The sequence below is a fragment of the Notolepis coatsorum genome (assembly GCF_963971535.1).
Source record: "Notolepis coatsorum genome assembly, chromosome: 4".
In the NCBI taxonomy this organism is placed as follows: Eukaryota; Metazoa; Chordata; class Actinopteri; order Aulopiformes; family Paralepididae; genus Notolepis; species Notolepis coatsorum.
In genome coordinates, this window is record NC_140168.1 from 177,434,512 (window position 1) to 177,448,931 (window position 14,420).

Below are 14,420 nucleotides of genomic sequence, written 5' to 3' on the forward strand. Positions count from 1 at the left end.
TGTGTGTGTGTGTGTGTGTGTGTGTGTGTGTGTGTGTGTGTGTGTGTGTGTGTGTGTGTGTGTGTGTGTGTGTGTGTGTGTGTGTGTGCGTGTGCGTGACGACGCAAAGTACCAGTGCCAACTTCCTGCCTAGTACTTCTGAAGAAAAACCACAGGTTGATCACATGACGCGGCTGGTGTTCCACATTCCACGTTGCGTCGACTGTGCGGTGAATTGAGGCACAGAATCGCCACTGTAGGTGAATTACGAGCCCGCTTCCGCTCTATTGTGCAAGGGACAATGAAGAAAGGCGCGTTGAAGTCGAGATAGTGCACCCCGAAAAGAGGAAGAGGAAGAGGAAGGACGCGCGGAGTAGGAGGTGACGAGACGAGTTGAGATGGAGGCAAAGAGCGAAAGCAGCCACTCAGTCACAGACTCAAACACCGGTGAGTTCATTGCATTTGTTCACATCTTACGTGACACACTGGCGTGTACACGATCACTCTGATGCATACATACTTAAGAAAGGTGTCCTATGTGTTTGTATTTGGTAAAACGTGAGGTAAAACTGAGTAGTATGCATATATCCCAGTCTGTAATTGCAAACAGTATAGGGATTTGTTCAAAAGAGAACATTGGCCCCAGTGTTGCAGTACTCAAGTCCTGCACTGTTTTTCAGGACTGATGACTCGGACTTGGACTTGGACTCGAGCATTGACTGCATTCAGACTCGGAAGGTGCAGACGAGGACTCGGACTTGTTAATTGATAAATACAGTTATTTTTTTGTAAATAAACTCCCTTTGAAATGGTGACCGCTATGTCATTTATGTTTAATGTAGGCATTTTTTTTTACATTGACTGCCAGAGTGGAGTGGACTCAACCTTGATGACTTGGACTCAGACTCGGACTAGGGTAGTGGGGACTCGAGACTCGACTCGAGACTCGACTCGGACTCGAGATTTAGTGACTCGACTACAACACTGGTTGACTCTTTCAAGTGTACAATCTCAAATGTAAGACTAGGAACTGAAGAAATTAACATTTTAATGATGATGTCATGGTGGTTTCTGGCTGTTGAAAGCGAATAGGCTTCTGAGATTTGAATAGGGGGGGGGGGGGTAACACCTAAAAGGGTTGGAAAGAGGAATGTTTTAACCCTTTCACTACCACCCAACAGAAGGTTAACCCTTTCACTACCACACTACAGACCGTCTGTAGTGTGGTAGTGAAAGGGTTAATCTTCTGTATTGTGGTAGTGATAGGGTTAACCCTTTGTCGTGTGGCGGTGAAAGGGTTATCCTTCTGTATTGTCGCAGTGAAATGGTTAACCCTTTGGTAGTGTGGCAGTGAAAGGGTTAAGTAGAAACAACTAGATAACCGATGACTTCCACGCCTCTGTCTTTGTGTCGTCCAGCGTACACGGTACGGTGCACTGAGGAAGTCCTCCTCCCTTTCTTCACAGACGCCGGTCTACAGGCCGCCATGGAGACACCGGACAGTGCCGCACCACGCGATCCTCCTCCCCCCTCCTCCATGCCAGAACTTAGACTTGTCCTCCTGGGCCGGAAGGGGGCAGGGAAGAGCTCAGCAGGCAACACCATCCTGGGAGAAAAGGCGGGGCTGGAGAGCGGGAGGCCCACGGAGGAGTGCGTGAAGAGGCGGGCGGACGTGTCGGGGAGACGCGTCACGGTGGTGGACACCCCCGGCTGGGAGTGGTACTACCCGCTCAACAGCACCCCCGACTGGGTGCGGCGGGAGACCTCACGCAGCGTCTCCCTCTGCCCTCCCGGACCCCACGTGGTGCTCCTGGTGGTACGGTCCTGCGCCTCGGTGACGGAGGCCTACGCCAGTCAGATAGAGGAGCAACTGGCGCCGCTCGGAGGAGGCGTGTGGGACCACACCATGGTGCTGTTCACCAGGGGGGACGAGCTGGGCCTCGTGCCCATCGAGCAGAGAGTTCTGACCGGTGGGCCGTGGCTCCGGGACATCCTGCGGAGGTGCGGGGACAGGTACCACGTCCTGGACAACAGGAACAAAGGGGACGGGTCACAGGTGAGGGAGCTGATGAGGAGGTTGGAGGAGGTGGCGGCGGAGGCGAGGAGGAGGGGGAAGGGAGGCGGACACCTGGAGGTGGACAACGTGGCTCTGTTGGGCCTGGAGGAGGACCGGAGGAGGAGGGCGAGGGAGAGGAGGAAGAGGCAGAGGCAGCTGGAGGTGCAGGCGCAGAGCGGGGCCGTCAGAGCTGCTCTCATCAGTAGGTTCCTCTCACGCTGTCTACGTCACGCACAGCACTCTGTTTAATTCAAAGGCTACGTTCAGGCAGCAGGCGAAAGTGGCCCAAATCCCATCTTTTTTTTTGTGCGCATATATGTGTTTTTCATAAAGCACAAATCACGTGGAATCAAATCTTTTCAATTCTAATTTGGGCCACTTTCATAATGTGGTGCTAAATCAGATACAAATCCATTATTATTTTTATAATGCAACCTCAGTTTGAACGGAATTCATGCAACTTTTACGTCACTCTAGATTAGTGTGTAGATTAGATTAGTCACAATTCTGCGCCGGCTCCGTGAATACAATCATGTGAGACAGATGGATGTCAGTGGGGAGAGCCAGTGAGGTGCCTTGAGTATTGCAGGGTGACACTTGAGGGGGCGTATCATAACCGCTCTGTGTTTGAAAGCATATTGAAAGAAGAAATAAGATAAGATAAGATATTCCTTTATTGATCTCCTTGTGGAAATTCAGGACAAAGTGTCTCTCTTTCACCTCCTCCTCGCCCCACTATCATCTGCTCACAAATTAGCCTCCACTGCACATCAACTTATGAATTAAACCATGAACTGTGAAATCAACTTCCTCCATGTTGTGAACAGCTAAACAAAACAATCTGATCTGAGCGATAAATCTGAATTGAGCACTAAGGCTTGCAGTGTGAACGTAGCCAAAGTGATCTATTTTGAGCTATTCTGTATTTACTCTCTGTATAGGCTGCACATCATTATGCAAATCTCTTGCAGATCTCCTCAAAGAATCAGAGACAGGAGCCATTTATCCTATTTCTATTAGGATCTATCTAAAATGTATAATATAATGAAAACACTATATCATATATGTTCATGTAAATATCAAGAAATCCATACATATACTGTACATCTCTATTCACATCATTAGATGATGTTACACATATTAACATACTGATAAATATGAATAATAAACTAATTTAGTTTGTTTATTTGTTTATTGTTATTTGCACTTACAAACATACATTCTGGAATAAAAGAAGTAAAAGAAAGGAAAGGTCAAAAAGCCCAAGGGCTTATAAGCGACCCCCCCCCCCCCCTCTTAAACCTATATCGAATAACTACACAGAAACCCCCCCCCCCCCCCCCACACACACATTATGCGCAAACACACATGCACACATCCCTCTCTCATACACACAGATACAATACAGCATTATACAACAATTATAATGTTGGAAAAAAAACTACTCACAAATACACAAGGATACTAAACACCATTATACAACAATTATAATGTTGGAAAAAAAACTACTCACAAATACACAAGGATACTAAAGACTACAGGATCTGTAGTTCTTTTTTAAGCTAGCTTTTAAATGTATTTAAAGTGGAACATGTTTCTGTTAGATTTATTTTTATATCATTCCACATCACTGCACCTTGATAGACAAATGAGAATTGTAAAGTTATCCAAAGATGCCTATTTCTCTTTTTGTGTCATGTCTGTTTGTTTCTCCCCACCAGGCGACGGCTCTCTGGTCTCAGACGCAGATGTCCACCTGTCGCTCTCCAGGGGCCCCCGACGTCTCCCGGAGCTGAGGCTGGTGGTCCTGGGCGAGCGTGAGACGGGGAAGAGCTCCACTGGGAACACCATCCTGGGCGGCACCGGCTTCTTCCAGACCGGCACCGTGACGGAGGAGTGTGTCCGCCGGCAGGCGGAGGTGGCCACGAGGCTGGTGACGGTGGTGGACGCCCCGGGCTGGGAGGGAGGGGTCGCGGGACCCACACCTGAGCGGGTGAAGAGGGAGATGGTGGGCAGCGTGGCCCTCTGCCCTCCGGGGCCCCACGCGCTCCTGCTGACTCTGAGGGTGGACACCCTGGTGAAGGTGGGCCCTGTGAGGGAGCACCTGGAGCTCCTGGGAGAAGGGGTGTGGAGGCACACCGTCCTGCTGTTCACCCACGGGGATCAGCTCAGGGAAGGGGTGGGCATCGAGCAGCGCATCCGGAGCGGAGGCAGGGACCTCCAGTGGCTGATGGAGAAGTGCCAGGGCAGGTACCACGTCGTCAGCAATGGAGACGGAGGAGGAGCGGGTGGTGGTGGAATCGGAAGAGGAGGTGGAGCCACCGCACAGGTGACGGAGCTCTTGGAGAAGGTGGAGCAGATGGCGTCGGGGAACAGGTGCGAGGCCTTCTCGGGCATGGTCCAGGAGGTCAGCGACCTCAGCAGACTGAAGAACGAGAGGTTCGACCGACGCCTGAAGGAGATCAGCAACAAGATGCTTCGTCAGGAGACGGAGCTGAAGAAGATGAGGGAGAAGGAGGTGAAGGGCATCAGCGGTAGATTCTTCGACAGGAGGAAGAAGCCGAAATCACCCGGAAAGGCAAATGTTGAGAGAGAGGAAAATGAGGAAGAGGAGGAGAGGAGGAGCAACGAGAGGAAGAGCGACGTGGGCGAGCTGGAGGAGAGGATGAGGTGGTTCGCGGAGGACAAAGAGCGAGAGATTCAGGACGTGAGCGCGGAAAACGACAGGATTGTCGCAGCGCTGCATCAGAGAAGCAGAGAACAAGAGGAGGGGGCCATCCAGCTGGAGATAAAAGAGAGAGAAATTGAAGAGCTAAAAGAGAGAATCGACGAGCAGCAGCAGAAGCTACTCGACCTTGAGCGAGTCATCACAGAGAGAGAAGGAGAGCGAGAACAGAGGGAGGACGATATAAGAGGCAGGCAGCAGCAGTGGAGGAGGGATGTGAGTAATTTAACAGAGAGAATAGAGCGGGAAGAGAGAGAGAAGGCCGAGCTGATGAAAACGGTGGACGCGTTACAGACAGACGTGAGCGAGGTAAATAGGTGCTACGGGGACATTCTTTCACAGCGCGCAAGAGCAGATGAAGAAAATGCCAAGGTGACTCGCCGGCTCAAAGAAGAGATGGAAGGAAGGCTCAGTGAAAAAGAAGCAGAAATGGAGGTTGTGAAGGTTCAACGCGAGGAGGAGATGAAGACGGCGCTCAAGGAGACAGAGGCGGCGGTCGGCGGGAAAGAGAAGGAAATGGAGGGAAAACTCCAAAGGAAAGTGGAGGAAATCGAATCACGGCACAGGAAAGAGATGGAGGCAAGACTTCTAGAGAAAGAGGAAGAGGCGGAGGGGATGAGACTACGGTGCGAGGAAGAGGCGGCAAGAAGACTGAACGAAATGGAAAGACTGGTCGTGGAGAAGAGAGTCCAGTGTCGGGAAGATATGGAGAGAGCACTGAGGGAGAAGGAGGAAGGTGTGGAAAAGGCCAAACTGCGTCACCAGGCAGAGATGAGGGATGCACAGCGAGAAGCGCAGAGAGAGGCGGAAGAACTGAGGCGGTGCGTGAACCGAACGGAGGCAAAGCTGAAGGAAAAGGAAGCGGAGCAGGAGGCCGCACGCTCCGACTGCAAGAAAGCGATGGAGCGGCAGTTGCGAGACAAGGAGAGAGAGATAGAGGAAGTGGGGGAAAAACTGGAAGAGAGGGAAAGAGAGATGAAAAGCCTGCGGGAGAAAGAACGAGAGAGGGAAGACACTCACCTGAACTGCAGGACGGATCTGGAGCGGGAGCTGGGGGAGAAACTGCGGGAGGTAGAGGTGTGGAGACAACACGCGGACCAGATGGAGGGAAAACTGAGAGAAAGGGAGGAGAGAGAGAACATCGATCTAAACGCGAGAGGAGAGATAGCGCGGAGGCTGCGGGAGAGCGCAGAGGAGATGGAGGAGATGAAGTGGCGGCACGCCCGCGAAACGGAGGAAAAGCTACGTGAGAGCGAGGAGAGGGAGACCATCCACGTGGATGACGGGCGGAGGCTGCGGGACAAAGACAGAGAGATGGGAGAGATTGAGCAGCGCTTAAAAGAAACCGGGGGGAAACTGCAAGAGGCGGAGGCCGAGCTGGAGGAGATCAAGCTGCGAGCTGACGCCAGAGAGACAGAGTGGAGGGACGGGCAGAGAACAAGGGATGAAATGAGAGAAAACGAGATCAAGAAACTGATGGAGATTATTGAAAGTAAAACCCAAGAAATAACCCAGACAGAACAACTGGTCACACAGAGAGAAAAAGAGATTGAGGGAGAGCGGGAGCGACTCGCGGACCATTTAAGAGAAATAAAGCAACTGAGGGAAAACGATGAGAACAAAACGTCCGCTGCCGCTGAACTGGAACTGCGGCACGCCGAGCAGGCGAGGCGGAAAGACGGCGAAACGGTGGAGACGTTGCGAGAGAAAGAGAAGGAGCTCAGAGGCTTAAAGCGGAGAGACGGAGACAACGAGAAAGAGGCCGTCCGCCTGAGGCAAACGATCGAGCAAACAAAAGCAGAGCTGAAGAACTTGACCGGCAAGATGGAGAGAGAGACGACGAACATGATACGGGAATACGAGGAGGAGATCGGGAGGAGGAAAGCGAATGCAGAGTTCATCGCGAGGGAGAAGGAAATCGCTTTGCGCCGACTGGAGCGAATGGAGGAAGAAAGTAAACGGCGCATTTCAGATGTCACAGGGGAATATGAAGAAAGCCGGAGGACAGTTGACGTCCTGCGTGAGGCAAATGAGAAGATGAGGATTGAGATGGACAATCTCCGACGGAGGTGTGAGGAGCGTGACGAGGAGGAATACGCAGCCGGCAGAGCTGAGGTCGAAAGGAGAGAAGCAGAGGTTAGAGAACTGGCGTGTCGACGTGAAGAGCAAGTGAAGACCGGGGAATTTGGCCTCCAAAACCTTGTGAATGAGAGAGACAGAGAGATCGCCACTTTAAAAGAGGCACATGAAATGCTGAGGGGAGAGATGGAGAAAATTAAAAAGAGAGAGAATGAGCTGCTGAACGAGATGAGAGAGCGTGAAAAGGAAGTATCGAAAAGGGAGAGAGTGATTGAAGCACATGATCAAGACCTGATGAGAGTCCGAGAGCAGTCGAGAAACAAGGGGCTCGAACTCGAGACGAAAGAGGAGGAGGTGGCGAAAAGAGAGGGAACGTTGGAAACTAGGGAACGAGACGTGAGGAGACGGGAAACGAACCTTGAAATAATTCAGAGGCAGGGAAAGGAGATGGAGCGGGACGCGAGGCATAAAAGAGATGATCTTTCGGGACGGGAGCAAAATATTGAGAGAAAGGAAAGAGAGCTAGAGAACTGTCTGCAGGTGATGGAAATTAAGCAGGAGGAACTGATCACACACGGCCACGATATCCAAATGAAGATAAAGGAGCTCAGAGCCTGGGGGGAGGGGTTGGAGGACAGGGAGAGTGATGTGAGACACGGGGAGCAAGAGTTGTCCAACTGGAGGATGGAGTTGGAGAAGCAAAGTGAGCACATGAAGTCCGAGCAGGGGGAAATAAGCGCAATGGGTGAAGAGCTGTCCAAACTACAACAAGAGCTTCAGAGCAGGAAAAAAGGTGCGAAGGACACAGTGGGAAAGCTGAGGAAATGGCAGGAGTTGCTCGAACGGCGAGAGACGGAGATATACGAAAGAGAACACAGTCGTGGAAGCGAGGAAAAAGCGGCACAACGCAGACGTTCGGGCGGCGATCGATGCGGCGGAGAATGTGAGGCGGACGTTGGCGAAGGTAGCGGGCCGACATCGAACAACGGAGTCCATGGAAAGAGGTTACGCAACGACTCGACGGCTGTGTTTGACGACGGCCCAGGGGTCATGTACCAGGAGGTGGGTGTGGGGGAGGGAGGAGAGGACGACGCCCATGCCATGTACCAGGAGGTGGGTGTGGGGGAGGGAGGAGAGGACGACGCCCATGCCATGTACCAGGAGGTGGGTGTGGGGGAGGGAGGAGAGGAGAGAGGAGAAGAATCACACCGTAGCAGAGGCTCAAGGCGGGAGGAGAGGAGGGTTGAAATGGCCCTGTCTGCCGACGGGAACGACTGTTGGTTTGACACACTGGGGGAGGTAGGGGGGGAGGGGACGAGAGGGGAAGTCGGACAAAAGATAAAAGAGAGAGGAGCCGAGGAGAGGAAGGGGAAGAAAGAGGGGGGGAAGGGAAGGGAAGACGCAAAGGTTGTCAGAGATGTCAAGTTACTATCTTCAGGTCAGGGCCACAGAGCGGCAAACATCAAAGACTCGCCGGGGTCAGAGTTGAGGGTGGTGGTGTTAGGGGAGACAGGGTCCTCTCGGTGCCCCACAACAGTCACCATTCTGGGCGGAGAGGCAGCGCGGGCCGGGGAGTCCACCTCCGCACCGTGGAGAGGTCAAATAGCCGGACGGCACGTCAGCCTCGTCGAACCGACGGGGCTGAGGTGGCGAAACGGAGCGGATGCGACCGACGCGTCACAGGAGAAGAGCGTCCTAGATAGCGTTTCTCTGGTTCACCCGGGACCCCACGTCCTCCTGTTGGTCATACCGGCCTACTTGACCTTCACACAAAGGTACAGGAGAGCCGTGGAGAAGCACATGGGTCTGCTCGGGGAAGAGATGTGGCGTCGCACTCTGGTGCTGTTCACGTGGGGGGAGGCTTTAGGGGAGAGCGCCGAGCAGCATGTCCTGAGGAACGGGGATCTTGTGTGGCTCGTAGAGAAATGCAGAGGCCGGTATCATTTACTGACCAGCGAGAGAAATAGCGCTCTCACAGAGGGATTGTTTGAGAAGATAGAGGAGATGGTGGCGTTAAACCATAGAGACGGGTCTTTTGTATAGAATTGTATGATGAGCTTATGATGAGTCTATTTATAAGAGAAGACTGATTGACTGTAAAAAAAATAAATAAATATATATATATATATATATATATATATATATATATATATATATATATATATATATATATATATATATATATATATATATATATATATATATATATATATATATATATAATGTTTAACTTAAATGTTTAACCTAAATAAAATGCAGTCCATTTGGGGAATTATCTATAAATAAACTGATCAGGTTTAAAACCTCCATTCCTTTTCAAATTGATTGTTTCAAGTTTTTTTTATTGTGTGAGCGTGTTCCTTCACAAAACACAGGGTTCTAAAATAATATAATATGACAATTCAAATCACCTTCAAATACTTTAGATAGACTTGCAAATGATCCACGGCTGGCTGCCCCTTGATATCACTTTATGCTCTGTCCACCAGGTGGGGACCTTGTGTCACTCTCTTGATCCCTTTCTAAAAATCCACCAAAAATGACAAGTGGGCGTGGCTGAGACAAAATCGCCATGGAGCCATTAGTGCCAAACATTCACCATATTTTGCCACTTCACAGTATGAAAAGCTGTTTTGAACAAAGGGAAAGCACACAGAGGGGGGTTTGACTAACGACCCGACTGGAGGCGTTCTGGGAAAGCCAAATCGTCTCGCAATTACCACCCCGGGAAGTCTCGTGAATGTTGATAAATAAATGTCACGTATGTTGTCGTGTATGTCACTATGAAATGGAAATGGGGGACCCTGATGTAAACAAGACAAACGTCGTTCTCTCTCGTCCGTAGAGCAACTGCATGATCCAAAACACTCATATGCAATCAGCAGAATGATAATTATGCAGTATGTGTGTTTTTATTTTTTTTTTAATTTTTTTTTAGTTCTTCTTGCATACAGTGTGTCACCGTCTATGGAGACATGATGAGTTTTCGTTGTGCCCGAGATGGATTTCTTCTTCTGTCATAATTATGCGCCGCAGGGTGCGACTATTAATATTCAGCATGCCTTGTGGACATTAAAAGTAGTAATCGCAATTGATTATGGGCATATTTCTGTACAGTACTAGTTTATCCCTCCTGTTATCATCACATTTACTTACTTTACACCCTTTATCCTTAGGATACTTTTGACCCCAGCAGTTTAAACCTCCAAAAGGGTATTGTAATCAAAACCCCATCTGTGCTTTGTGTTTCTTTGTTGACTACCTACATAATCTATATATTTGTTTATGTAAATGGTTATTTAAGTAGTAGAAATGTTTAAGAAAGATGTTTTTGCTGTTGTTAAAGGATCTACTGTATATTATTTCTAAGTATTTTACAATTTATGGCATTTAAAACCATCAGGTATTCAGCATAATACCGTTCATAATACGTTTGAAGGGACACAAAAATACCATTGATTTGTAGATCCCCCTGGGTGTTTGCAGTAGTTCAAATAACAAACTCAGCAAGACCGACGGCTTCTCGGTTACAGTGGGTGACAATATTATCACAAGGAAAGATGAAATTACCTACCTGGGTTCCATCCTAGAGGCTAATCTTTCCTGTGACAAAATGGCATCCAATGTAATAAAAAAAGTCAACCAACGAACGCGATTCTTGTACCGGATCTCCTCTCTGGTAAACAAGAATACCCTGAAGACTCTAGCAGGAGCACTCATTCAAGGGTACTACGACTATGCTTGCACCTCATGGTACCAAAGCACCTCAAAGGTGCTAAAAAACAAATTACAAACATCTCAAAACAAGCTAGTCAGACTACTACTTGACCTGACTCCTAGAACCCACCTCACCCCTGCCCACTTTGACAACCTAGGATGGCTTAGAGTAGACGACAGAGTACAGCAACTTGCAATGGGCCTGGTCTACAAGATACACTACGCGACCAAGGTACCCATGTACATGTCAAAATACTTCCCAAAGGTCAGTGAATACCACGATCACAACACCAGAGGGAGCTCCACAAATCATGTAAAACCCAGATTCGGATCAAACAAGGGACTAAACACGTTTCGCAATTATGCCACATCAATGTGGAACGCCCTGCCTAAAGCTGTAAAGGAATGTGAATCACTACCCACCTTCAAAAACACTCTCAAAAAACACCTACGTGAGACTGCAATTCGAAACTGGCCCCTACAAATGTCCTAACCTAGTTGTACAGTAAATGACCAAGTAAGGCTTTGTCAATATTCCAATGTACAGTGTAAAATGTGTGTGTGTCCCCTTCCCAACCCCCCCCCCCCCCCCCACCTCCAATGTACAGCCCTCACCCAACCCACCCAACCCCACCCCACCCAACCAACCTCCTCCAATGTACAGTTTCTATGCCAAATGTATATACACTCCTTTTCTGGACACTTTTGTATCACAAACAGTACTGTATTTGCAAATCTGATATGTCATAAATGTATAGATGTAGCAGTACTGTCTATCTGTATGTCATGTATGTCATATATGTTATGATGAATTGAAAATGGGGGACCCTGATGTAAACAAGTCGAAAGTCTTTCTCTGGTCTGCATCCCCTTAACAATTGTATGTATTGAGCTGTACTGTACTGTACCCATTCTGCAATCTGTTAATAAACTTTTCAATCAATCAATCAATCAATCAGTTACGTTGCAGTAGTAGTTACGTTCACACTGCAAGCTTTTATAGTGCTCAATTCTGATTTATTGCTCAGATCAGATTTTTTGGGGTTTTGCTGTTCACACAATTTTCTTTAATGTGTCATTATCAGATTCCAGTGTAGAACCGATCACGCTCCTGAACTGACCCGAATGTGCAAATTAACAATAAAAAAGATGGACGTAAAATAAATTGTGACAAATGTCAATCTAGAGAGTGACATAAAAGTCAGATTGACTGTTCAGACTAAGGTTGCATTGTAAAATATAAAAATAATAATAATAAATGCTACTCTTCCTACTATACTAATATGTCTTACTACTATGCACTCATCACTGCAGCACCCAAGTTTCAGCACTGTTTGATGAACATTGTTACTCAGTTTTAAGAGTCGCGACTCGTACCCTTCCTGCTGACTTGTCGTACAGAACTTGTAAGTTGCTTTGGATAAAAGCGTCAGGTAAATGACTAAATATAAAATGTAAATTGCAAAAGGTCAGACAGGACCAAGCATTTCCCTGCAATGTACTTTATACGTGACAAATAAGAACAAACTTGAACTTGAAAGTGGCCCAAATCGTAATTGAAAAGATTATGTTCCATGTGATCTGTGCTGTTCACACTGATCGTAGCCTTAATGCATGAAATAATAATAATAATAATAATAATAATAATAATGGATTGGATTTATATAGCGCTCTTCATGACACCCCAGTGACCCAGAGCGCTTACAGAGTCCATTATTCGTTTCATACACAGTCATACCGGGTGGTGGTAAGCTGCAATTGCAGCCAGAGCTGCCTGAGGCAGACTCACGGAAGCGTGGCGAATAATCATCGCCTACAGCCCCTCCGACCACCACCAACATTCATTCACATGCATACGAGGCAAGTAGGTTAAGTGTCTTGCCCAAGGACACAACGGCAGTGGGATGGACATGGGCTTGAGCGGGATTTGAACCACCAACCCTTTGATCATTGGATGACCCGCTCTACCCCTGAGCCACGCCGCCCCACAAAAGGGCCAAGCCAAGAGGATGGAAAATAATTTTACTATTTAATGTAATTTAACATTAGCTACATACACTACACTGTATGTATGTTGTCCGGAAATTACATCACACAGTTCTCTCTGTATTCGGGGTGGAAGTATCGGTTCGCTCTTGGAGTGACACAGACCACTGCCTCTCTGTTTGGCCAAAGGTCAACCAGTATTGTCCCACGGAATTGTACAAACAGTGAATGATGGAACCACTTTGGGGCACTTTCGCTCTGGTTCTAGCTGACATTAGTTTAAATTAAGCCATCATAGCCTATTCAGGTCTATTTGTGGCTTTTTCTTTGGGGCCCAGTTGAGGCTTTTTGGGGATATGGGTGGCGTTACATTAACACAGAATACATATAGATTGAACAGAACACTTCATATTCCAAACACCATAATTATTGGCCAAAAAAAAACAGAGGCTTTGTTAAAACATAACTTAATGGTTCGGCTGATTTCTATTAAGGCCTCTGCAGCCTCATTTGAATAATGGGCTTTTCTAACATTGTTTTTTCTCCCTCCTCTTGACCCAAGAAGGAAATAAATGTGATTCTGCCTTAGTGCTTTCAGCGACATTCAAGTGGTTTTAATAGGGTTTATTCACACTATAATCAGAGGAATAGTCTGCTGTTAGACTTGTGCGCTCGTGATGAATCACATTCTGATCAGCATTTGGGACGTGATGGTACTGGTAGAAGAAAATGTATGTCACTGTTGTGGATTGATTTAGTGTCTTATTCTTCATCTTCTTCCTCAACTGATGACAATGGACAGCTACTTTATCCCTGTTGTTTTGTGTGGGCTGCTTTTAGATTAGATTCAAATCTATTGGTCATCATACAGCACAAGTACAGTACAACAACAAAAAATTGGCATCCAACCAGAGTGCAAATGTAAGAGTAAAGTGCAATATAAATATATACGATGTACAGGTGATTAAACTGGGTATAAAATATATAGATTAGTACAACTGGGTGTAGTGCTAATCAGATCCAGATGTATACTGTATACAGAGTTGTAATACCAATATGTAGTGATACAGGTATAAAGACACTATGGTAGTAAGTCATACTGGCCAGCAGCGTAACTAGTAATAGTAGGTAAGGGATATGTACAGATATAGATATAGTATCTACACATATATAAAAAGGATGATATGCAGGTATGTACAGACAGGTGGACAGATACATACGGTAGGAATAAATTATATATATGGTATATACAGCAGCATTATTGTACATGCTATCATACAGAGTTATATGCAGATGTGTAGTCGGTATATAGGAGGATATCTGCAGGTAAATTCAGACACATATGGATACTGTATATATATGTTTTGCCTACTTTGTAAACAATGAGAATCGTCTGAGATACAACTCATTAGGGGAAAGTTTGCTTCCATCTTCCTGCGGCGACATCACCAATGGGAAGCCATTAAGCATCAGAGGGTGGCCAAGCGGTCATGTGGCGGACGGGTGGATATTTTTTGAGATACGGAGAGTATACCCGCGAAGGTAGATAGGCAGTGAGAGCAGCATATCACCAGGGTTATCAAGTGTAGATAGATAGCCAGGTCCTGTTACCTACAACATTATTCTATTTCTTTGGTTATGGATTTGAGGCTACTACAGTTGTTTTGGCCTTCATTATATAAATGGACTTGATGTGCTGATGGGGTGTCTAGGTTAGCAACATTCGAGGCATTGTAATTGCCAGGGCAAACCATTCATGAATGACAGTAATACACTGCTTGTGATTTTGCCATGTGTATTAATAGTCATGGTTGCCATGGTAACATGGGTAATACATTTCAGTAGCCTACTGGTACGACATGCGGTACACGATCATAG

The 14,420-nt window shown here is 47.3% G+C and overlaps 1 protein-coding gene across 1 annotated transcript; it reads left to right on the plus strand.

Annotated features, from left to right (window-relative positions):
* Nucleotides 1-377: 377 nt before the first annotated feature.
* Nucleotides 378-8,882, plus strand: LOC311226759 (uncharacterized protein; the record flags this gene model as incomplete). Its single annotated transcript, XM_084312169.1, has 3 exons — nt 378-426; nt 1,446-2,237; nt 3,757-8,882. The coding sequence occupies 3 exons, from the start codon at nt 378-380 to the stop codon at nt 8,880-8,882; spliced, it is 5,967 nt and encodes a 1,988-aa protein (XP_084168295.1).
* Nucleotides 8,883-14,420: the final 5,538 nt, after the last annotated feature.